Raw genomic sequence first — 27202 nt, 5'->3', positions numbered from 1 at the left:
CAGAGGACAAGATGAAGCAAGTAAGACATCTTGGTCAGCTCCTGTATCCATCTCCATCCCCAGTCATCTTGACCTGATTTTGTCACTGATTAAAGATCGTCATGGACAAACAAGTGATGCTGACAGTGCACAACCCTTCTTCAAAGTCATCAAGCAAGGCATCAGTCATCCTTGTCGATGACTAGATGGTCATCATTGCTCTGATGGACAAACATGTGTGTCAGCTAGAGCTGTCATCATTACAGTCAGTAATGCCATTATCGCCATCATTTCAGAATGCCATAATACAGTAAAATTGTGTATGATGACAATGTCGACGATGATGATGAAAGGACAAAATGAACAGAAAATACAGAGAAAAACATTATCTTGCTATACTTAGAGATTAGTGAAACAAACACTTACATATAATGTGCTTTTCTTGAATAATCTTTGTAATCTTCTGGCCATCCATGGTAGCAGTCATTATTCGAGTTTTGGCATCTATGCCATCCAACCAAAACAGTTTCCTATAACATATCAATAAGTAATCAATATCAGATCAGAAACAAGAAGTATATAAGTGATTTGTCCTTATTACAGTGAACTAAAAGAACTAAGTGACATCAATATGCACAGACTGTCAATAATAAATCTGTGTAATCAGACCCTTGGGAATCGTAATATTTCTACATCAAAGAAATCAAAGACACATTGATGGATGGCAACCAGAATGGAACTATATATGCAATGATGACAGCACACTCACTATGTAAGGGAAAGAAATGTATCAGCATGGCAACAAAATTATATCATAACAACAAATCCACCTCCAAAACATCACACCCCTTCAATGGCAACAGACCTATATCCATAGCAACAAATCCATTTCCGTGGCAGCAGACCCACCCCCATGACAACAAATCCACTTTCACTGCAACAAAACCAAGTGAATGGCAACAAATCTACATCCACGACAGACCCAACTCCATGCAGTACACCCATCTGAATAGCAATAGGCCCACCTCTATGGTAAAACTCACCTCCAAAGCAACTGATCTCCCTCCACGGTAACAGACCCACCACCATGGCAATAGACCTGCCTCCATAGCAAACAGACCCACCACCAGGACAACAGACTCCCATCAATGTTAACATTCCAAAACCTCTATGGCAAACAAGGCCACATTAATAGCAACAAATCCCTTGCAGGTACAGCTTACCCCTTAACAGGATGCAATAACAACTGCCGAGGTTTCAGTAGGTTGTCTTGGATAAGAACTGTTCTAAATGCACCGTTCAGCCTGGCTACCGAGATAGTGCCAGAGGATTGACCATAGGTTGTGAAGTACATGTTGCCAGACAGCCAGTCAACAGCAAAACCTTCAGGATTCTCCAGACCTAGAAATATTTAAAGAGGAAGATGTTAACAGAGACAATGTTATAACATGTATCATCAACGCCACTACTATTTTAATATCAATTTTCCTGTTTACAAGGACCAGATGGAAATTGCTGAGATAGATTTTCTACAGCTGGATAGCTTTCCTGTCACCAACACTCACCTGTTCCCATGGAAGACTGCACATAAAGGTCTAGTACAGAGGGATAACAGGGTAATGCCGTAGTAAGATTGTGAGGGGGAGCACTATACTAAGAGAAGTAAAGCTAAGTTAGGAGGAATGAACAGGTAGATGGAAGTGATACTTGAGAAGTAGCAATTAGCAATGGACAATGACAGAATTGAACAATGAAGAAAACAATGGAAAATGTAGAAAAATGACAAAATGAAAAATAAAAAATGAAAAGCTGACAGGAAGCTGAGGTAGTGTGAAAGGTTTTAATATATTACATGAACCGTGAGGAAGTCTTTGGAAATCACAGAAAGTTTTATTTTTTTCTCTTCCTTAGTTTGAAAGTTGAAAGGGTCTAACAGTTTTTGGATGGATGGATATTTTCAATTTATCAATCTTTAAAAGTTTATGTATCTTATATGCACAAAAAGGATACCAGCGTTTTCATATGAGTAGTGACTTTGTTTACAATCAATGCACTTATGTCAAAACAAGAAAACAAGGAAAAAACACACACATATATATATATACATCATCATTTAACATTTATATTATATATATATATATATATATATATATATATATATACACATACACATGAGTGTTACCCATTATTTTATGGATAACTTAGGAAATAATCTTTTGCTACTATGTTTAATATCAACTAATGTTACATAGGAACAATAATTATAATTCAGTTTTCCAAATCTGATGGTTCTAACAAATTGAATGCTAATTTCCAAAATAATAAACATATTTCTCATTTCCATATTTGCAATAAATATGTCATCATAAACAGTAATACTGTTTAACGATCAATTAATTGCAACAATACCTGTCATATGACATGTAGCACATTACTTAATACACAGTAACCAAGAGAGATAAATCTGGTAAGATTAGTAATCTTATAAGATTTATAACTCCCTTGGCAAAGCGAACAAACAGAACGAGTTAGAGATACACTGACTGCTAACCAGATATCAGAACTTACCAGAGATGATAACTGTTGGGAAGCCAGTACCTGACACATTGGCACTACTGATTACATTAAGGAATTTATCAGCCCAATAAATCTGTTGGTTTTTCACATAAAAATCAACCACAGATGGTGTATTCACGTGAGTAACAGTAATTGCTGGCATTACATTATAGTGGGCATCTTCAAGTTGAACGCCAAGAATTGCATTAACTGATCCAAATATTAAGAAGTCTTGGATATCTGTAAAGGAAATAAGTAAATGGTGACATGTAAGCCAAAAAAAATTCAACCACAAAAATCAACTTAACCCTTTTCTTACCATATTTCTGCTGAAATATGTTGCTTTTCTTTTAATGAATTTTGAAAATAAGGAAGAATTTAATTAAATGTCTTTATTAAGCTGGTGTTTGTAACATAAATTAACATGAAATTTTGATGGTTTTAATTTAGATCAGTTTAAAACAGGACATCTGTATCACAGAACCAGAGGTGGTCCCACTTGAGTTAAAGAACATAGACTGATAGAGTCATACAATATTTAACACTTTTTTAATAATATTTCTATTAAAATACATTGGCTTTGGCTTCTATTAATTTCAAAAATGAAGAATTTAGTATTTTTGTCATTACTAACTTGGTGTTCCGAACATAAATTAGCATGAAATTTTGATGGAAGGCGGTTTTAATTTAGATCACTTTAATCCTTTTGTTACCATATTTGTTGAAATACAAATACAACTAACCTTTGTTTCAATCAATTTTGAAAATAACGAAGAATTTAGTGTAATAATTTTGTCATTATTAAAATTGGCTAATTTAAAGAATGTAATTACATAAAAAAAAAGAGACAAAAATCCTCAAATAAACAACAACTTACCTTCACATGTTTTGTTGTCAGGACCCATTTTTTTAAGATAAGGGCATTTGCAACCATATTTACCATCATGATCAATAAGACACAAATGAGAGCAGCCTCCATTTTTGTTAGCACATGGGCTCTTCACTGCAATTAAGAATAAGTTTTTAATGATTAATTTATGCCTCTCAACAGAAATTAATGGTTTTTAATCAGTGATTAAACTGTCTAGTCAGCCATTTAAACATCTGAATATCTCATATAGCAGCAGCAACCGCCACCACTGCCACCAACCTCATCATATTTGCGACACCAGCACCTGTTTTGGCACTGTTATTCTATATATTGCGGGCAGGGAGATGAGTCACTGCTTTCTATAGTTGCCAAGCATCCAACATTCACAAGACAAAGGAAGGTTGAAATCACATGTGCCTATAGACATAGCCAGCATCCTTTTAATGCTCAATTTTCCATGCTGCATGGGTCAAGGGAAATTTAAAGTAAGGTAGATTTTCTATGGCCAGATACTCTTCATGTCACCAACCCTCAACAGCTTTAAAGCAAGGTAATATTTCTCCCAAGTCCTTTCAACATGGTCAGTTATATCACAAAAGATTTCAAACAAATGATGTTTTGTATAAACAGTGACTTCTTAAAATCAGTTGATCAGTGTGTGGAGTCAAAACAAGGAGATAAAAACATACACACACACATATATATGTGTGTGTATCCATGTATACACAAGCACACACACACACACACACATATATATATATATATATATATATATATTTTATACTATGAAACTTAATTTAATTTTAATTTTTAATAAATTGATATTAATTGAGTTTTTACCTGTAATTTTGGATTTTATCCCTAATATTATTATTATTATTATTATTATATATATATATATATATATATATATATATATATATATATATATATATATATACATGCATACATAAATACATGCACACACACATACACACATACAATGGGTTTTTTTAGTTTCCATCTGCCATATCCACTCAAAAGGCTTTGATCAGCCTGGGACTACAGTAGAAGACACTTGCCCAAGGTGAAACATAGTAGGATTGAACCCAGAATATGTGTGTACATGTTTCTATACACAAGTATGTGCATGTATTACTGGCATCATAAGCACAGGCATGGTTGTGTAGCTAAGAAGTTTGCTTCCCAGCAATGAGGTTTTGGATTCAATCCCACTGCATTGCAACTTGGGCAAGTGTCCTCTATTATAGTCTTGAGCCCAACAAAAGCCTTGTGGGTGGATTTGGGAAATGGAAACTGAAATGTGCCTGTTACGTTTGTGTGTGCATGCACGCGTTTGTTTCATTTGCATTTGCTTCAATGAAAGTTGAAACCGACAAGCAGCAATGTTGTTTGCTCTTCGGTCAAAATTTTGCTCAATTCATACCTTCAAACCAGAAAAGGGTTAGAGACAGGAAGGGCATGTGGCTGTAGAACAAAGACTCATTAAGATTGTGTAACACTATATTTGTCAACTAGCATGGATTAGATGAACATTCATCAAACACATGCAAGCATGGAAAGAAGAGGATGTAAAACAAAGATTTATTAGTATAAAATAACAATGTATCCCTAGAAATGTATCATGTAAAAAGAAGCAGGTTGAAAAAGTATTAAAATATCTCACCCCATGGCTGCCTTTTAGGATGGAAAATATGAATGTCAAAAGGCTGAGTCACAGTTCTCTGAATAGTCGTGGTATTCTTTCCATGGAATTTGTTGGTCTGTAAGAGAAAGTTATTATGTAATATTTATAATATCTATTAACCCATTTATTCTATCCGAAGAATTATTATTCATTAAGATAGAAGAAATACATATAATTATATATATATATATATATATATATATATATATATATATATATATATATATATATATATATATATATATATAAAAATAGGAGACTGGAAACTTGTTTGGTATTATTTATTCACCATTACACAAGTTTCATTTGCTAATAGGAGTTATAAAATTATATGTGGAGTAGAAAACATATAAGACATCTACGGTTAGAAATTTTTCAGACAGAGAATCAAAGTGATTTGGTGGACAGAAACTGAAAGAAGCCTGTGTGAGTGTTTCTGTGTTTGTCCCCCGCACCATCTCTTGACAACCAGTGTCGGTGTGTTTATGTCCCTGTAAATTAGCAGGTTGGTAAAAGAGACTGATAGAATAAGTACCAAGCTTAAAAAAATAAGTACCAGGAGTCAATTCATGTGACTAAAATTCTTCAAGCATGGCCACAGTCTAATAACTGAAAGAAGTGGGAAAAAAAAAAGAAAAAAAAAAGGATTTACATATGTGTAAGTGTGTCATGTGTGTATCTTTTCTCTTTTATTTGTTTTAGCTATTTGACTGTGGCCATGCTGGGGCACCACCTTGACATTTTAGTTGAATGTATTGACTCCAGAACTTTCTTTTTCTAAACCTAGAAACCTAGTACTTACTCTATCAGTCTGTTTTGCCGAGCTGCTAAGTTACAGGAATGTAGACACACCAACACTGGTTGTCAATGGGGGAGGGGGCACTGGGACAAACACAGACACAAAGACACACACACATAGATATATATGTACATATATACAACAGGCTTCTTTCAGTTTCCATCTACCAAATCCATTCACAATGCTTTGGTCGGTCTGAGGCTATAGTAGAAAGCACCCTGCCAAGGTGCCACACAGTGAGACTAAACCTGGAAGCATGTGCTTGGGAAGCAAGCTTCTTATCACACAGCTATGTCTGTGCCTATATATATATTCATCATTACCATCATTTAATGTCCATTTTCCATGCTGGCATGGGTTGGACAGTTTGACAGGAACTGGTAAGGCTAGGAGCCATTTGAAGCTCCAGTGCCTGTTTTGACATTGTTTCTATGGCTGGATGCCCTTCCTAAAGCCAAAATCAGCTTCCGCTCCCAAGGAATTGATCAGCATGAGAAGGATACTATACTTAAGACACCTAGCCAAGGTACCACACAGTGGGATTGAGCCTGAAACCATATCAATGTAAAGCAAACTTCTTGACCACACAGCCACGCCTGCACTTAACACTATGTATTTTGTGTGGTCAGTACTTGACCAATATTACTGTCCACTGCAACCCTTAATTAAGATTAGCATTTCATAATTAAAACAGAGCACATTAAAGTCTGAAAGATGTGGTGGTGAGGGGGTAAATATAAAAAGAAAAGAAACAAAAAAATAATCCTTTCTACTACAGGTACAAGGTCTGAAATTTTGAGGGGGGGGGGCAGTCGATTAGATCGACCTCAGTATGCAACTGGTACTTAATTTATTGATCCGAAAGAATGAAAGGTAAAAATCAACCCTGGTAGAATTTGAACTCAGAACATAAAGACAGATGAAATGCTGTTATGCATTTTGCCCAGCATGCTAAAGATTCTGACAGGTCACCTTAATAAGAGTAAATAATAATAACAACAATAATAATAATATCAAAGACTTACTGAAAACACATTGTTAGATCGCCAGTCGGTCCAGTATAAGTTGTCTCCAAATAAAGTTATTGCAAATGGGTGACCCAAGTTAATATGATCCTTCAGAACCATTCTCAGGTCATGGCCATCATATGTAATAGTGTGGATTGAATCAGACCTTGAACAGGAAAAAAAGGGTTCTTTTTCAAATTTTAAAACAATAACAACATTGATGATAATGCTATGAAGGCTAATAGACTAGATATAGATGTCAGAAATCATTATGGAAAATAATGCCTTCTAATCAACATATCAATCACAACAGTTGACACTGTATCTCTAAAAGAAACGGAGAAACACTCAGAATATAAAGATTTGGAAATAGAGAAGACCCAAATGAGAGCCTAGAAACAGAGACAATCCCTATAACAATAGGTACATTAGGTATGAGTAAAAAACATACAGATAAATACATAGCCAAAACACTAGGACTTACAAATATAACATACAGGAAATAGCACTACTAGACACTGCACACATCCTATGTAAAGCACTTTCAATACAGTGAAAATAACACCACCAAAGTAAACCACAGCACACTCAAGGCATACAGAGCTGTGCTCGGTAGTGCAGTGGAAGTAAATAATAAAAATAAACCTACAGAATAATAATGATGATGATACAGTATAATTGCTCTGATGCAGTACCATAATTGAACCCCCTTCCCCCTGCCAATGACGACGATGATGCAGCAGCAGTATAATTGCCCTGATGCAGTATCATATTTGCCCTAAACAGTACAAGGCAATGGATTGCATGGCTTTTGATCGTAACTGATTGGGAGTGTTACCATGTACATATTTTGTCTTGGCATAAAAGATAGGCTACAGTCAATATTTTGCTCAATACCACAGATTCACTTGTCAGTTGACTGTTCATAACCAGTTGAACATGCCCCTTAGTGGCTGATGATATGTGCATCATCAGCAGGAGTAGTGGGGGAGAATCATAGCCATGTGTTGAAAGGAATTCTTTGGGGTTTGAATAATTAACCTCTGAAAACAAGGCTGGTTCATTCATCATCCTTAAACAAACCTTATTCAGTGACCTTTTTAGTGAGATGGGCTACTTGACCTGAAGTAAATTCTAACTGGGCCTCATCTGCAAGGTCAAGCACTATTTCAATACAAGATCATCATGTCGTGCACATATGGTTATGCTGCATGTGCTTGGTGTACCCTTATCAGACAGGTAGTCATGATGTGTATACTGGGCTTCATATATTTGTATCCCATTGTCATTTTGATGGCATGTGCTGCTCTTTCACTCAATAATAATAATCCTCTCTACTATAGGCACAAGGCCTGAAATTTTGGGGCAGTGGATGCTCGTCAATTACATCTAACACAGTATTTGACTGGTACTTATTTTACTGACCCTAAAAGGATGAAAAAGCAAAGTCAAACTCAGTAGAATATGAGCTTAGAATGCACGGACAAATGAAATGCCACTAAGCATGTTGTCTGGTGTACTAGTGATTCTGCCATCTTGCTGCTGTAGTAGTAGTAATCTACTATAATAATACTCTTGCGCTTTTCTCTGTCTCAACATATGAATGAGAAAGGAAGAGGTGATAGATGAAAAAGGAAGGAAGGGGTAATGACAAACTTGGTAGTGGAATGACAGAAATTCTATGGTGAGAAAAAAAAATCAAACTGCGTTTCAACTCTGTGAGTATATGTGTGTGCATGTAAAAGGGAGGTATGTGAATGTCAGTGTTTGTGTGTGTGTGTGTGTGTGTGTGTGCAATGGAAGTGGGATGAACATTCAATGCTGAAAAGAAAAATCAAACAGTGCTTCAGTTCTGTGTGCGTGTACAAGGAAAGTATGTGAATCTTTGTGTGAATCAGCATATGTTATGTTGTGTTGTGTTGTGCTTACCTGGCATCCACCCAAAACAATCTTCGGAATTCATAATCAATAGTCAAACCATTTGGCCAGCCACCTCCCACAATAGAACTGATATTAAAAATGGTTTTCCTATTCTGTCCACTCATAGAACACATTTCAATTCGAGGCATCACACCATCCCAATCAGTCCAAAATAAAGACCTGAAAGAAAATGTAGAAAGAGACACAGAATGAGAGTTTGGAAATTCAAAAGCAGTCAGCATCCTCTAAACACCAATTAATGTTGATAATTAGTTATTTGGATTTCTAAAGCTGGCACAGATGTCTCATATTTAGTTGAGAAATAACAGTCAATTCATACTGACTCATGGTATATGACTGGTACTACCTTTAACTGTCCCTACCAAAATCATAAAAATGCAATGTAGAATGGAGTTGGTTAAATTTGGACTTAGAAGATAGAAAAATAAAAACAAAATCTGCAAGGAATGTAATGTGACTACATTTCTGCTATTATCATTATTATTATTATTATTGTCCTTATATTCTGAGTTCACATTCCACTGAGGTTGAATTCACCTTTCATCCTTTTGGGGTTGAGAAATCAAGTACCAGTCAAGTACTTGGGTTAATATGATTGACTATCCTCCTCCCCCAAAATTTCAGGCCTTGTGCCCATAGAAGAAAGGATTATTATTATTACTGTAGTGGTGGTAGTGATGGTGATCATCATCATCCCTGCTACATGCACATAGCCTGAAATTTAGTGGGGGGGGGGGGGGGTTACTTGATTACATTGGTCCCAGTGTTTAACTTATTTATTTTATTGACTCTGGTAGGATGAAAGGTAAAGTCAACCTTGGTGGAATTTGAACTTAGGATGTAAAGACAAAAGAAATGCTGCTAAGCATTTTGCCTGATGCACTAATGATATAGGTAAAATACCAGCAATTTTCAGGGGAGGGATTAGTCAATACCATCAACCCCAATATGAGACTGGTACTTTGTTTCACTGACCCAGAAGGAATAACAGGCAAAGCTGACCGTGACAGAATTTGAACACAGAACGTAAAGAGCTGGAAGAAATAACACAAGGCACTTTTTCCAACACTAGCAATTCTGCCTATCACCTGTCCATAACATCAACATGCAAAATAATGATTCTTTCTAATTTAAGCAGGAGGCCAGCAATCTTAAGGGAAAAGAGTTAGTCGATAATATTCACCCTAGAACTTGACTAGTACAACTCCCCAAAAATGAACAGTTATGCAAATAGTGTAAGTAAATATCACAGGGCATTTTGTTTGATGCTCTAACAATTCTACCTGCATAAAGAAGTGCTGATCTCACATTGTGGAGGGAACTTGTGGAACAGGTATACCCAGGTAAACCCAGGTAAATCCAGGAAAACATGAGACAAGGTGGCAAAGTCTGATCTTCGGATGTTGAGTCTCATGGAGGTGATGACAAGTGACCAAGGCCTTTCACGATTTGCTGTGCTTGAGAAAACACATAAAGCCAAGTAAAATCATAGTGTCCAGTGCCACAAAAAAGGCATCCACCTGTACCAGTGACACGTAAGAGGTGCTTGTGTTGGTGATACATAAAGGGCACTTGTGCCGGTGACACGTAAAAGCACCCACAACACTTTTAGAGCGGTTGGTGTTAGAAAGGGCATCCAGCCATAGAAATCAAGCCAAAACAGACTGGAGCCTGGTGCAGCTCTTTGGCTTACCAGTTCCATTTCAACCATCTAACCCATGCCAGCATGGAAAATGGATGCTGAATGATGATGATGATGGTAATCATGATCATGTAGCTAATAAAAAGGGAAAATAATTGTTTCAAGACACAGGACCAGCAATTTTAGTGGGAGCAAGTAAATCAATTACAACAACCCCAATGTTCAATTGATACTTATTTTATCAACCCTTAAAAGAGGAAAAGCAAAGTTGACCTCAGCAGAAATTGATTTCAGAACATCAAAAGCCAGAAGAAATGCTGCTAAGCATTTTAATCAGCATGTTAATGATTCTTACAGCTTGCTATTATTATTATTATTATTATTATTATAGTAATAGTAGTAGTAGTAGTAATAATAATAATAATAATAATAATGATAATAATAATAATAATAATAATAATAATAATAATAATAATGATAAAATTTTTAACACTGGGCATGTACTATGGAGTAATGATAGAAGCATATATATCAACTGTTAAGGGATGTAACAAAATACCCAATGCATTTTGTTTTACCAATTCTATTTTCAGAATGAAAATGATAAAGTAAATCTCTTCTCTGAGCACTTTAGTACAATTTTTAACAAAAACTGTTTTACTTACCCTTCTCGAGGGTCCAACACAATAGCCCGTGGACTATTAATGTTTCCAGCCAGCAAGGATGTTCTCATTTTACCATCTAATTTGGCCACTTCAATCTGATCCATATTACTCTCTACCCAGTAGACATTGTCAGCAATCCAATCCACAGCCAGACCTTCAGTGCTTCGAAGCCCAGTGCTTACAATAGCTTGAGTGTTCATGATGGCTAAAACAAACGAAATTTATAAACAAAATACATAAATGATGAATGATTTATTTTTGTCTTTTTCCAGAAAACGGTAACATAAAGAGATTAGAATATTGGTTTCATATTTTGGCACAAGGTCAAGATTCAGGAGAGGGGCTAAGTACCAGTGCTTCACTGGTACTTATTTTATCAACCCTGACTGAAAGGATGAAAGGCCAAAGTCAACCCTGGCAGTATTTGAACTCAGAACATAAAGACAGATGAAATGCCACTAGGCATTTTGCCTGACAGGCTAACAATTCTGCCAACTCACCACCTTAAGAGATCAAAATATTGATTGACGTTGGCTTAAAACTCAAAGGAAATTAAACCAGTAGTCATTCTTTTGATATCAACTCGCCTAAAACAACTCCTGGTTCTACAATATATACTTCCTGTTGTAAAGTAATTTAAATTGAAATCCTCATCATTGCAATGGAGTTTGTTGGGGTAGATTTCGTGACAGGTAGATACCCTACCTGTCACCAAATCTCACCTATTTCCAAGCAAAGTAATATTTCTCCATAGCTGAATGTTTCCTCAGAAAACTAGAAATGAAGGACACTGTTTGTATGACAGTGACACTCATTTACTATTATCACATGATGTCAAGACAAGTCGACATAAACACATAACAGGCATTTTTCAGTTTCTGTCTACTATTCACAAGGCTTTGGTTGGCCCATGGCAATAGTAAAGAATACAAGCTCTAAGTGGCACACAGTGGGATTGAACCTGAAACTATGTGTTTGTGGTTAAGCAAACTTCTTAACCTCAAAGCCATGTGTGCACCTAGCCATACCTGATGTCTTATATCAAAATTTAACATCGATTTATGTTCCAAACACCAGCTTAATAATGGTTTCAAATTTTGGCACAAGGCCAGCAAGTTCAGGGAGAGGTGATTAAGTCAGTTACATCAACCCCAGTGCTCAACTGGTACTTATTTTATCAAACCAAAAAGGATGAAAGGCAAAGTCGATCTTGACAGAATTTCAACTCAGAATGTGAAGGTAGATGAAAGGCTGCTAAGCATTTGGCCTGCTAAGCATTTTGCCTGCTAAGCATTTGGCCTGCTAAGCATTTTGCCTGCTAAGCATTTGGCCTGCTAAGCATTTGGCCTGCTAAGCATTTGGCCTGCTAAGCATTTGGCCTGCTAAGCATTTGGCCTGCTAAGCATTTGGCCTGCTAAGCATTTGGCCTGCTAAACATTTGGCCTGCTAAACATTTGGCCTGCTAAGCATTTTGCCTGCTAAGCATTTTGCCTGCTAAGCATTTGACCTGCTAAGCATTTGGCCTGCTAAACATTTGGCCTGCTAAGCATTTGGCCTGCTAAGCATTTGGCCTGCTAAGCATTTGGCCTGCTAAACATTTGGCCTGCTAAGCATTTTGCCTGCTAAGCATTTTGCCTGCTAAGCATTTTGCCTGCTAAGCATTTGACCTGCTAAGCATTTGGCCTGCTAAGCATTTGGCCTGCTAAGCATTTTGCCTGCTAAGCATTTGACCTGCTAAGCATTTGGCCTGCTAAGCATTTGGCCTGCTAAACATTTGGCCTGCTAAGCATTTTGCCTGCTAAGCATTTGGCCTGCTAAGCATTTGGCCTGCTAAGCATTTGGCCTGCTAAGCATTTGACCTGCTAAGCATTTGGCCTGCTAAGCATTTTGCCTGCTAAGCATTTTGCCTGCTAAGCATTTGACCTGCTAAGCATTTGGCCTGCTAAGCATTTGGCCTGCTAAGCATTTGGCCTGCTAAGCATTTGGCCTGCTAAGCATTTGGCCTGCTAAGCATTTGGCCTGCTAAACATTTGGCCTGCTAAACATTTGGCCTGCTAAGCATTTTGCCTGCTAAGCATTTTGCCTGCTAAGCATTTGGCCTGCTAAGCATTTGGCCTGCTAAGCATTTGGCCTGCTAAGCATTTGGCCTGCTAAGCATTTTGCCTGCTAAGCATTTGACCTGCTAAGCATTTGGCCTGCTAAACATTTTGCCTGCTAAGCATTTGGCCTGCTAAGCATTTGGCCTGCTAAGCATTTGGCCTGCTAAGCATTTGGCCTGCTAAGCATTTTGCCTGCTAAGCATTTGGCCTGCTAAGCATTTTGCCTGCTAAGCATTTTGCCTGCTAAGCATTTTGCCTGCTAAGCATTTTGCCTGCTAAGCATTTGGCCTGCTAAGCATTTGGCCTGCTAAGCATTTTGCCTGCTAAGCATTTTGCCTGCTAAGCATTTTGCCTGCTAAGCATTTTGCCTGCTAAGCATTTGGCCTGCTAAGCATTTTGCCTGCTAAGCATTTGGCCTGCTAAGCATTTGACCTGCTAAGCATTTGGCCTGCTAAGCATTTGGCCTGCTAAACATTTGGCCTGCTAAGCATTTGACCTGCTAAGCATTTTGCCTGCTAAGCATTTGGCCTGCTAAGCATTTTGCCTGCTGAACATTTGGCCTGCTAAGCATTTGACCTGCTAAGCATTTTGCCTGCTAAGCATTTGGCCTGCTAAGCATTTGGCCTGCTAAGCATTTTGCCTGCTAAGCATTTGGCCTGCTAAGCATTTTGCCTGCTAAGCATTTTGCCTGCTAAGCATTTTGCCTGCTAAGCATTTTGCCTGCTAAGCATTTGGCCTGCTAAGCATTTTGCCTGCTAAGCATTTTGCCTGCTAAGCATTTTGCCTGCTAAGCATTTGACCTGCTAAGCATTTTGCCTGCTAAGCATTTGGCCTGCTAAGCATTTTGCCTGCTAAGCATTTTGCCTGCTAAGCATTTGACCTGCTAAGCATTTTGCCTGCTAAGCATTTGGCCTGCTAAGCATTTTGCCTGCTAAGCATTTGGCCTGCTAAGCATTTTGCCTGCTAAGCATTTGGCCTGCTAAGCATTTTGCCTGCTAAGCATTTGGCCTGCTAAGCATTTTGCCTGCTAAACATTTGTCCTGCTAAGCATTTTGCCTGCTAAACATTTGGCCTGCTAAGCATTTGACCTGCTAAGCATTTTGCCTGCTAAGCATTTTGCCTGCTAAGCATTTTGCCTGCTAAGCATTTGGCCTGCTAAGCATTTGGCCTGCTAAGCATTTGGCCTGCTAAGCATTTGGCCTGCTAAGCATTTGGCCTGCTAAGCATTTGGCCTGCTAAGCATTTTGCCTGCTAAGCATTTGGCCTGCTAAGCATTTTGCCTGCTAAGCATTTTGCCTGCTAAGCATTTTGCCTGCTAAGCATTTTGCCTGCTAAGCATTTGGCCTGCTAAGCATTTTGCCTGCTAAGCATTTTGCCTGCTAAGCATTTTGCCTGCTAAGCATTTGACCTGCTAAGCATTTTGCCTGCTAAGCATTTGGCCTGCTAAGCATTTTGCCTGCTAAGCATTTGGCCTGCTAAGCATTTGGCCTGCTAAGCATTTTGCCTGCTAAGCATTTTGCCTGCTAAGCATTTTGCCTGCTAAGCATTTGACCTGCTAAGCATTTTGCCTGCTAAGCATTTGACCTGCTAAGCATTTTGCCTGCTAAGCATTTGACCTGCTAAGCATTTGGCCTGCTAAGCATTTGGCCTGCTAAGCATTTTGCCTGCTAAGCATTTGGCCTGCTAAGCATTTTGCCTGCTAAGCATTTTGCCTGCTAAGCATTTTGCCTGCTAAGCATTTTGCCTGCTAAGCATTTGGCCTGCTAAGCATTTTGCCTGCTAAGCATTTTGCCTGCTAAGCATTTTGCCTGCTAAGCATTTGACCTGCTAAGCATTTTGCCTGCTAAGCATTTGGCCTGCTAAGCATTTTGCCTGCTAAGCATTTTGCCTGCTAAGCATTTGACCTGCTAAGCATTTTGCCTGCTAAGCATTTGGCCTGCTAAGCATTTTGCCTGCTAAGCATTTTGCCTGCTAAGCATTTTGCCTGCTAAGCATTTGGCCTGCTAAGCATTTTGCCTGCTAAGCATTTGGCCTGCTAAGCATTTTGCCTGCTAAACATTTGTCCTGCTAAGCATTTTGCCTGCTAAACATTTGGCCTGCTAAGCATTTGACCTGCTAAGCATTTTGCCTGCTAAGCATTTTGCCTGCTAAGCATTTTGCCTGCTAAGCATTTGGCCTGCTAAGCATTTGGCCTGCTAAGCATTTGGCCTGCTAAGCATTTGGCCTGCTAAGCATTTTGCCTGCTAAGCATTTGACCTGCTAAGCATTTTGCCTGCTAAGCATTTGGCCTGCTAAGCATTTTGCCTGCTAAGCATTTGGCCTGCTAAGCATTTTGCCTGCTAAGCATTTTGCCTGCTAAGCATTTGACCTGCTAAGCATTTGGCCTGCTAAGCATTTTGCCTGCTAAGCATTTGACCTGCTAAGCATTTTGCCTGCTAAGCATTTGGCCTGCTAAGCATTTTGCCTGCTAACAAGTCTGCCAGTTCACTGCCTTCCACCAGCTTAATAATGTTGAAGTCATTTTACTAAATTCTTGATAAATTTACAAAATAATTTAAATAAAAAGAGCATATTTCAGCAGACATATGGTAATGAGAGGGTTAGAGAGGTGTTTATATACAACTTACAATTAGAATCCATGTGACCGGAATAAATGACATCATCAATCACATCGGACCAAAAGACAAGCTTCTGACGATAATGGAAGTCTAATGCTATGGTGCTGTGTAAACCTGACAATAAAGAAATTGTCATTTTGGTACGAACATCCATTTGACGCACTTCGTGTTGGTTAGAGAAAAGGAGATAGACTGGATCAACATCTGAAAAAATGCAAAAGGCAGAAAAGAAGTTAAATAAATATAAAACCACAAAAGCATTGAAATCTGTATTTAACAATTCCTTTCCCTGTCATGCTTGTATTGTAAGATTTAAATAAAATTTAAAAAGTAAAATAAATTAATGAATTTAAGAAATAATCTTAAAAGAAATTAAAATATAAATTATAGAGTAATTCAAAAATTACTAAAAAAATAGAAAATTTAAATTTATATAAAAAAGTAAATAATTTGTAAAATAAAAGAAAAAGTCTCTATTAGATTAAAAACCCTTTTGACACCAACCCATCTGTGGCTACCCCAGGTTCTATGATATAAACTTTCTGCTTTAAAGGGATCTAAATTAAAACCTTCCAAACAAAATTCCATGTTAATTTATGTTCCAAACAGCAGCTTAATAAATGACAAAGATATTTCACTAAATTCTTCATTATTTTCAAAATTAATTGAAATAAAAGCAGCATATTTCAACAGAAATAGGAAAACAAAAGGCTTAATCCCAAATCTACAAATGAACTGCGAAACCTCACTTTTCCAACCCTTAAAACAACAACAAAAAATACTATAACTAAAACAGCAAACAGGAAAACTTTGTAAAATGTCCCTACTATCCCCCAAGTAACCCTACCTCTTCTGCATAGAGGTTGGCAGATGGGCAGAGAAAACATAGGGTGGTGAGGTCCCTTCAGTCTTGTTTCATTCATCCCTGAGAAAAAGCACCCACTATATTCTGTAAAGTGGTTGTTGACAGAAAGGGCATCAAACCAAACAATGGCTCCAAGTACAAGCACTAGTGTATGGGAACAGTGGAATCCATCATCGTCATCATAGTTTTAATATGCACTTCCCCATGCTAGCATGGGTTGAATGGAATTTATTGAAGCAGATTTTCTATGATTGGATGCCCTTCCTGTTACCAACTCTCACCTGTTTCCAAGTAAGGTAATATTCCCCCATGTGGATACATATGCATACATAGACAATGGGTTTCTTTCAGTTTTTGTCAACCAAATCCACTCACAAGACCTTGGTTGGCCCGGGGTATAGTAGAAGATGCATGCCCAAGGTGCTACACAGTGGGAGTGAACCTGGAACCATGTGGTTGGGAAGCCACACCCAATAAAATAAAAAATGACTTGGATCACAACACCCCATCAGCAAGGAAAACTGATGCAAAGCAATAATAACATCAATGCCAGAAATAATTTTAAAGAATTCTGAAGCTACTGTGGGGGAATTGTCACTGGTAACGCCAGTGCCATTGTTATATCTTCATCTTTTGATGCTGACCTGGATAGGACAATATTCTTTGGTTGGATGCTCTTCTTGACAATAACCATTGCTTGTCTTCAAGTGAGGCATTTCAGCCCAAGCCTTCCTATATCAAACGACTATGGGACATTTAGTTTATGCAAGGCATAAACAACATCACCAATGTTGGTTTGGTGCCAATGTAAAGAATGCAGAAACCAACACATAAATGCATTCACATATCACACACATACACAAAAAGAGCCATACAATTTCCACCTACCAAATTTCATTCACAAAGCATTGATCATCCTGAAGCTAGGGTAGAAGATATTTGCACAAAGTGTCATGCAGTGATACTGAACCTAAACTCACATGGTTCCAAAGCAAACTTTGAAACCACACAGCCATACCTGCATCTACTGATAAATCTAAAATTCCAATGAATTTGGTCAAAAATATTCTTTATTTTTATTTATTTTTCAATGGTGGAAGTAATTTTCAAATGAAGTGGAAATTCTTTGACTTACCATCTGGAATGCAGGTGCTTCCATCAGGACTGACAGAATATCCGGGGAAACAGGAACATTTGAAGGACTTATCAGGACCAGGAGTACAGTTCTGACTGCAGATGCCCCACTGGTCGCATACATTTAATTCTAGTTAAAATAATTAATAAATATAATTAGTTTAATTAAGCAAATGTAGATAGAAACAAATATAACATTTTTTATGTTTCTTTTACAATGAGCTCAGTAATTTAACCCTTTAGCATTCAGATTACTTTGTCAAACGTAATGCTTATTTATTCACATTGTTTTCAATTAATCATGCATTATCCTGTAACTACAAAATTTCTGTGTTGTGATTGTTTGACAATGTAGGGTTGATGTGAAAGGCCAGATCTGGTCAGTTTGAATGTAAAACAGGCAGAATATACTGGCTCGACAGGGCCAGTTTAGATGCTAATGAGTTAATCAACATCATCAACTCAACAGCTTAAAACAAAAACCAACAAACAAAAACTGAGAGAATATAAATTACCAGCACATGTTTTCATGTCAGGAAGTAGTTTCTTGTGTGGTGGACACAGGCAGATGAAACCAGTTGGTGAAGGGACACAGATGTGGCTACAGACGCCAGAAGAACACTCGTCAACACCTGAAACAAAAATCATAAAACTTGTGGTTAATTATAAACAGGAATAACACACTTCAAGAATTCTTAGAATATGTATTGTAGTAGTAGTAGTGGCGGTGGTAGTAGTGGTGGTTGTAGTATTGAGAGGACACTATATGGTTGTTCAGCCTGCTAGAAATAGCAACAAAACTCCCTTCAAATCATACCCTCTCATTTCAAACAACAGAATCATATTTAATAATGTAGTCCTAAATACACTGTATCTGAAAAATTGATGATGGTCACTGTTGGATTGTTTTTGATCATAAGTTTATTTGACAACCTGGAGTTAAACAACAAACAGTTTAAAATCCTATCAATACTGAATAAGAGAAGATAACTAGTATCAGTACCTGAAACCCTCACCCAGGTCACAAAAACAAACACAAGTCTCAAATAAAAGCACTTTGGCTAAAGACTACTGAAGAACACCTAAAAATTGAGAATATTTTCTGGAACTGGTAATCAGTGAATCTAAAACTAGTGTTACAGAACTATTCTCTCTCATTCAAAACACATCATTATTGCTATTCACTTTTGAAATCTTCCATCTTCAAATGATTTTTAAAGTCATTCTCCGGATACATTTAATGGGATTCCTGTTGATTTTCACAGGAAACTTCTAAAGTTTGTAGTACCTCATCATTTTGCAAACAAGCTACATCTTTGCTTTTCCTCCCTGGAAGTGTTTAGGGTGTGGTATTTAAGTGCCTGGGTGGCAAAAATAAGTGAGGAAAAAGTACTCAAACATCACCTAAACTAAACTAGTGCCATGTGTTAATAGAGGGAGAAAGAGAGGAGAGAGTGAGAGAGTAAGAGAGAAGAGAGAAAGAGTAAGGGTGAAGAGAAGTAGGAGTCGGAGCAGAAGAGGAGAGGTGGATGGGAGGAAGTAGGAGGGAGGGAGGAGGGGGAGAGAGGCAAAGGGAGGGGGTTAGATGAAGAGGGGGGGAGAGTTGTGCCCATGTGGTGCAAAGGAGTAAAGGACAATCCAAACACTGACAGGTATTGCTGCGAGGAGTGACCGGAAGAGCACACACACCTATACAACTACAATACATACACATACATATGTTTCTATCTACTAACCACATTCGCCTCCTTCATCTGATTTGTCTGTGCAATCGAATTTGCCATCACACAACTTGTCTGGTGTAAGACATGTGAGGGAATCATTGTCACATGTTCGGTTAGGGAACTGGCATGGTGTGTTAAAGGCTGCAAAGAATAAAACAAACAAAGTTGAAGAGTTTTAGGAAAACAATCACATTACTGGTATTGCAATATCATATTTATATCATCTAAGACTGGCTACTGATTCTCCACAGGGTTCTTGAAGAATGATTACTAAACAAGCGTCACCTTAGTCTGCTGGCTGTGGACAGCTGACACTTTCCATCATACTCAGCAAAATAAGCTGAGTTTTCATCAAATAATAACAATAAATAATAATAATAATAATGGTTTCAAACTTTGGCACAAGGCTAACAATTTCCAGGGAGGGAAATTGTATTGATTACATCAACTGGTACTTATTTAATTGATTCCGAAAGGATGAAAGGCAAAGTTGACCCTGGCGGTATTTGAACTCAGAATGTTAAGATGGACAAATGGACAAAATGCCACTAAACATTTTGTCCAGCATGCAAATGATTCGGCCAACTCACTGCCTTGCTTCAATAATAAATCTTTCTACTATAGGCACAAAGACTGAATTTTTTTAGAAGAGGGGTAGACAATCAATTACATCAACTCCAGTGACCAAACGGTATTTATTTTATTGACTCTGAAAGAATGAAAGGCAAAGTCAGCCATGGCGACATTTGAATTCAGAACGTAAAGACTATGAAATGCCACGAAGTATTCTGACCAGCATGCCAAGAGTTCTGCCAGCTTGCCAATTTGCTTTAATAACCACAACAGCAACAACAACAACAACAGCAGCAGCAACAACAATAATGATGACAATGACAATGAAGAGCAAGTAGCGCATATCACATGGTATACTTACGGCAATTTTTTTCATCCGATTGATCAAGACAATCATTGATATGATCGCAAACCCATTTTTGGATGATACACTGGTTTTTACTGCACTGAAAGAGGTCAGGAGCACAACCACCTTTTGAACCTGGTAAAAGGCAAAAACATCCTTTATAACAGACAGTGCAATGATGGGTGACAGTGGTTAATGACGGATGAGAGTGTGACTGATTATGGGTGACAGTATAAGTGAAAGGGTGACAGAGTAATGATGGATGAGTGATTAATGATAGTAATGCTGAATAACAGAGATTAATGAGCATTAGAGTGATTAATGGCAGGTAATAGAGTAGAGGTAAGTGACAGAGTAATGAGGGAATAGATTAAAACCAAAGGAAAAAACAAAAAAACAAATATAATAATTCTTACTTACAATCAGTTTCATCTGAATTATCGTCACAGTCTGGTTCGTGATCACATTTCCAAGCACTTGGAATACAGAGACCATTTGATCGGCATGTAAAATGATCACTAGAACAGCTATGTCTTGTACTATCTGCAGGAGGATGACACAAAACAAAACAAAGAATTGAGTTGAAAATCATTACAAAGTTTTCAGTATCTACTAAAATATACAAATCAAAAATCCAGATTGTGACTTTTAGTGAATTGGCTTTCTTCTTTTATGGACATCAATTGAAACAAGAATGAATGTAAAACTGTAAATTAACAAATGTAAGACACTAAAACAGAATTTATGAAGTGGAAGAAAGTAACACTTAGAATTATGAAATAATAACTTATGACTAATCAAGAAATGTAAGAAATCCTAACGGTTACTTATGAAATGTAAAAAAAATTAAGTTTCAAATTTTGAAGTATAAGAAACTAAAATTGTAAATTACATAGTACAAAATAAAGTCTGTAAATAATGAAATGTTAAAGCCTATGACTTTAAATGATGAAATATAAAAAAAACCATTATGGTGTAAATTAATGAACTATTAAAATCTTCATAGATTTTAAAGTTTCATAAATTTTCAGTGTGAACACTGAAATGTAAAATATGATAGCTGAAAAATTATGAGATCTAAGAGAACAAGATTGCAAATTGTGAACTTTAAGATTTCATGTCTAAACTATGAAATATAAAGAAAACAGGATATTATATTATAAAATGTGAAAAACAGTATGAATATTTGTTGAATCTTTTTGATAATAAATTCAATAAGAGGATAGAAAATTTAATTAGGTACAAAGGAAAATCTATAGCGTAATTTCGAGCATGATCATTACCAGCGTCGCCTTACTGGCACTTGTGCTGGTGGCACGTGAAAAAATATTCAAGCGAGGTTGTTGCTGGTGCCGCTGGAATGGCTCCTGTGCAGGTGGCACGTAAAAAACACCATTTGAGCATGGCTATTGCCAGTACCACCTGACTGGCCCTCGTGCCGGTGGCACGTAAAAGCACCCACTACACTCTTGGAGTGGTTGGCGTAAGGAAGGGCATTCAGCTGTAGAAACTCTGCTAGATCAGACTGGAGCCTGGTGCAGCCATCTGGTTCGCCAGTCCTCAGTCAAATCATCCAACCCATGCCAGCATGGAAAGCGGACGTTAAACGATGATGATGATGATGATGATGAATTAGAGAAGAAAAAGCTTACTGCAGCCAAGTTCATCAGAAGAATCTGGACAGTTAGGTGTTCCATCACATTGGAAATTCAAAGGAAAGCACATACTAGAATTTTTACATTTGAATTCCCGCCCTGGATCACACTGGTATTTGCAATTCATCTGGAAAAAAAAAAAAGAACATTTGATACAAGGAAATAAAAAGAATAAAACAGTAACATAAAATGTGGCAACATTACAAGGATTTGGTGTATTTCACTAAAAGGAATTGGTTTGAGTTTTTGAATCAGAGTGCACTCTTCAACAGGTACCCGAGGGCCTGGTAGGGATGGTGTTAAATCAAACAGTAAATTAAGTCTATATATCACTCAAGTACAGCTACAGTCCATGCCAACATTCTTTGTTTAACATTCATTTTTCCATGATAGTACAGGTTGGATGGGAATTGATTTTGAGGTAGAATTCAGTGGCTGGATGCTTTACCTGTCACTAGCCCTTGTTTCTCAAATAAAGGATTCTTATATTACACAGGTTATTGTAAGTGCAGAATGACCACTTACCATGGCAGTGCATAATGTAAATAAATGCTTCAAGCACATGCATAACACACACACACACACACACACACACACACACACACAAACATCATCATCATTTAATGCTCACTTACAATCAATACAAGACCTCTAGACAAGGGTACACACAAACAGAAACATATAAATAGTGTGTGCAGCTTTCATAAAAAGGTACATACATATATATATATATATATATGTATCATCATCATCATTGTTGTTTAACATCTGCTTTCCATGGTGGCATGGGCTGGATGGTTTTATTGAGAACTGGCAAACTGGGAGGATGCACCAGGCTCCAATTTGATTTGGCAAGATTTCTAAGGCTGGATGCCCTTCCTAACGCCAACCATTCTGAGAGTGTAGTGGGTGCTTTTCATGTGCCAGTCAGGTGGCACTGGCATCAGCGACGACTACAATTTCACTTGGTTCAACAGGTTTTCACAAGCACGGCATGTCACCCAATGATTGAAGAGTGCTTTTAAATGGGTTGGTTATGCAACACTGGCATTGGTTATGACTATGATCTCACCTGGCTTGCTGGGTCTTCTCAAGTATGGTATATCTTTAAAGGTTTTGGTTGCTTGTCATTGCCTCTGTGTGGCCCAACATTTGATGGTTGTATTTCACCACCTCATCCCGTGTCTTCCTGAGTCTACCACTTCCACAGGTTCCCTCCACTGTTAAGGTGTGACACTTCTTCACACAACTGTCTTCATATGCATCACATGACCATACCAGCACAGTTGTCTCTCTCGCACACCACATCTGATGCTTCTTATGTCCAACTTTTCTCTTGGAGCACTTACACTCTGTTATGCATGCACACTGACATTGCACATCCAGCGGAGCATACTAGCTTCATTTCTTTCAAGCCTATGCCTGTCCTCAGCAGTTATAGCCCATATTTCACTGCCATGTAGCATGGCTGTTTGCACACAGGCATCATAGTCTACATTTCATTCTGAGAGTGAGAGACCTTTTGTTACTAGCAGAGATAGGAGCTCTCTGAACTTTGCCCAGCCTATTCTTATTCTAGCAGTTATGCTCTCAGAGCATCCACCCCAGCTACTGATTTGGTCACCTAGGTAACAGAAACTATCAACTACCTGTTTTTTTTCCCCTTAGCATGTGATGGAATCTGTTTTCTGTACATTTTTGATGTTCATTGCACTTGTGCATCTTCCACACACAAAAACTATCTTTCATATTACTGCACCACTTATGTGTCCATAGCTTACACCGAGTACATCTTATGATTGACTGGTTAGGGTATCTTGAGAGGAGAATATTCTACTTCAAAATAAGACACTGAGTCACCTTTCACCATCAGTGACTGTTCAGCTACCTATTGATAATCAGTATAAAATTGGAAGCCTTCCAAACTTCAGTGAGATACAAACAGAAACACTAGTGGCAACAAACATGGTGCTGAGAGAAGAAACCTAATATGTACAGCAGGAGTTCAGATGATATATATATATATATATATATATATATATATACTATATATAAAATAGAGATGTGTGTGTAATCGCTTTTCACGTGAAATCGACTTCACCAAATGCTTCCATACTTGTGATGCATGAATAATTTGACCTCGGATAAATGTTAGGCTCTTCATTTGATTTTTTTAATTAAAAATAAATAATATTGCTTTATATTTAAGATTCACTTCTTTAAAAAGGTTCCTCAATGTCAACTTCCGGTATTGACGTAACAACGGCAAAAAGCTTCACTCTCTATTTTGTGTGTGTTCGTGTGTATGAGAGAGAGAGAGAGAGTAAATACTACATACACACCGCTCTCTCACTTTGTCTCACACACATACACACACACCCCTTGACTCACTCACACACTGTCTCTTACAAACACACACATACATAAATGTATACAAACATATTTACAAAGACACACGTGTGTAAGCGCGCACGTGCGTGTTTGTAAGAGACAGAGTGTGAGTGAGTCAAGGGCTGTGTTGTCATATGCATACATCTAAAGATGTATGTATATTTATGCATGTACGTATACATGACAACAAACCTCTCTTTCTCACTCACACTCTGTCTCTTACAAACACACACATACATAAATGTATACAAACATATTTACAAAGACACACGTGTGTATGCGCGCGCGCGTGCGTGGGGGTTTCCACAATCGCCATTTATTTCAATTACTCTTGTGAGGATATTCACATAAATCATTTTTTCATTTAATCCCCATTTTAATTTTCGTAAAAGTTTCCAAGTACCAATGAGGCTTTTTGGCACATCTTCAATTTTCCCCATTCATGAGAGGCGCCCAGCCATCATTCATCTGAGAGTCCATCTACAGAATGTCCTCAAATTTCTATACAGCATATTTTGCCTTTTTTTCTTCAAGTATATAAGCAACAATTTCATTCCCGAGCAACGCCGGGTGCCTCTGCTAGTATATATATATATATATATATACACACACACACCTATGTAAGTACTGCCAATTATTAATAACAAATATATATAACAGATTGACACAGCTACATATCCATATATAAATTTCTGTAATGTCCATTAGTTAATTAGTCACATCCTCCATAATAGCCATGTTTGACTCTCTGGAAAATTTTTATAAAATTTTTATAAATCCCTGTTAATATATATTGATGAAAAGGTAGTTTCAAAGAGTCTGTTATTATTTAATATCACAAATTTAAATATTTGTTGCCAAGCTTTATGTTCACTGCGGAGTAGGTTTTAACATTTGATAGACAATATTATGTTCTAGCGAAATTTTATGTTTCATTTGCAACACAGTCTCCTGTTCTCTCTCTCCCGCCTCTAATCGTTTTCATTAATAATAATTTATTTAATATATATTCATTGCAATTTTTTAAATTTCAAGTTTTATTTCGTTATTTCAGATGTGGAAATCAGATATTTTGTTGATTTAAATTCGCTGTATAAATGCCCTCAGTTTATTGTTTATACAAACTGGAAAAAATTTTTATTGGACAACTTAACAAAACTTAGTGAAGCTTCGAACTCATGTGACTTATTTACTTTCTGTCGTTATCTAAGAATAATCAAGTGAATTTGTTACTATGGCTACTTGATATGCTATAGGTATTAAAATATCTCTATGTGATCACTGCTATTTTTTTTGCAAATTAAACATAGTTGGACTAACATGATGTTTGTTTAAAAAAGACATATCATGGCTGATAAAGTAACGAAAGCAATATTCACAGAGCAAGTGAGCACTATCATACAAAGAAATAATTAGACGTAAAATATTATAAAAATGATTAGAATTGGGAATCAAATGTGAAAATACTATCAAGTAGCTAGCAGAAAAACGCCAGGAGAGTGGTCTTTCTGCTAATATATATATATATATATATATATATATATATATAGAGAGAGAGAGAGAGAGAGAGAGAGAGAGAGTTATGCAAGTAAAGAAGACTGTTTGAGCTACATATACAATATATATATATATATATATACATGTAAACAGAGAGAAAATAAAGACTGAAAATATTCAGATGATGAATATTCATGTATAAATATATAAATTTCATATATTTATTAACATAGCAAACTTATACAGAGTACAAAGACACAGAAAATTAAGGATAGATATTTGGCGTTACAGGTCCAACAGCTGTTTCTGGGGGGCTTGGAATTAATTCATAATGTTGTCAGATGTAGTTCACAAAATGTCAAAGATATGCAACCAGTAGTGGAAGCATATAAACATTAGGTAGATCCATCATCAGGGTAAAGCGATAAGTATCTAACATTTCAAATCATAATGCAGTGAAATTTAAAGGCAGAATGGCTGAAGGAGGCAAACAGAAGTAGAGGGAGGAAGTAGGCAGCTTGGTTTATATATATAATTGATGTTTCAAATATATACATACTTACACGTGACATACTTTCATACAGTTTCTGTTTACCAAATTCACTTTCAAAGCATTGATCAGGGCTATTGTAAAAAATACTTGCCCTAAGTGCCATATAGTGGGACTGAACCTGAAACCACATGGCTGTGAGGCGAACTTCTTAACCTCACAACCATACCAATGCCTGCATTCCACAAACACCAACAATACTTATTATTGTGAAGCATACCAACCTCATCGGATCCATCAGGACAATCATTCTCTCGGTCACATCGGTGTTCATAAGGTATACATCGCCCATTGGTGCATTGAAAATAATCTGGTTTACAGGTGGAGTAAACTAGAAAAAGTAACAAAAAGAAAAAGATTGCATGATTAAATGAACAATGAAATGAGATGTATATTGTTAATATATCTTTGTTGATTTTGACAATAAAACTGCCTTTCTCTTTACCATCACCTTATTTAGTTAGAGGGGATCATAGTTTTGCAGGCTGCATAGCAACCTTACTAGTGTTGGCACCATGAAGAACAAATACCCTCTGTAAAGTGGATGGCATTTGGAAGCTGCAGAAACCATGTCAAAGCAGACATTGGGCCATGATGCAGTTT

General features: G+C 37.2%; 1 protein-coding gene across 4 annotated transcripts in view; it reads right to left on the bottom strand.

The window, feature by feature from the left end:
• Positions 1–27202, bottom strand: part of LOC106879043 (prolow-density lipoprotein receptor-related protein 1) — a 315430-nt gene that overhangs the window by 118009 nt on the left and 170219 nt on the right. For all 4 annotated transcript variants that reach the window (XM_089340178.1, XM_089340176.1, XM_089340175.1 and 1 more), the window contains 16 exons: positions 26824–26930; positions 22159–22288; positions 20927–21049; positions 20522–20641; positions 19600–19728; positions 18379–18495; positions 17865–17993; positions 15874–16068; positions 11148–11352; positions 8829–8999; positions 6918–7065; positions 5073–5169; positions 3413–3538; positions 2548–2775; positions 1203–1380; positions 406–509 (listed from right to left, as the gene is read on the bottom strand). In XM_089340178.1, the coding sequence (XP_089196304.1) occupies positions 406–509; positions 1203–1380; positions 2548–2775; positions 3413–3538; positions 5073–5169; positions 6918–7065; positions 8829–8999; positions 11148–11352; positions 15874–16068; positions 17865–17993; positions 18379–18495; positions 19600–19728; positions 20522–20641; positions 20927–21049; positions 22159–22288; positions 26824–26930 (2307 nt within the window). The remainder of the gene's footprint in view (positions 1–405; positions 510–1202; positions 1381–2547; positions 2776–3412; positions 3539–5072; positions 5170–6917; positions 7066–8828; positions 9000–11147; positions 11353–15873; positions 16069–17864; positions 17994–18378; positions 18496–19599; positions 19729–20521; positions 20642–20926; positions 21050–22158; positions 22289–26823; positions 26931–27202) is intronic.

The sequence above is a fragment of the Octopus bimaculoides genome, chromosome 23, assembly GCF_046866305.1.
Source record: "Octopus bimaculoides isolate indiv1 chromosome 23, ASM4686630v1, whole genome shotgun sequence".
Classification (NCBI taxonomy): domain Eukaryota; kingdom Metazoa; phylum Mollusca; class Cephalopoda; order Octopoda; family Octopodidae; genus Octopus; species Octopus bimaculoides.
The sequence above is the reverse complement of the archived record's forward strand: the minus strand, read 5'-3'. Positions and strand labels throughout refer to the sequence as shown.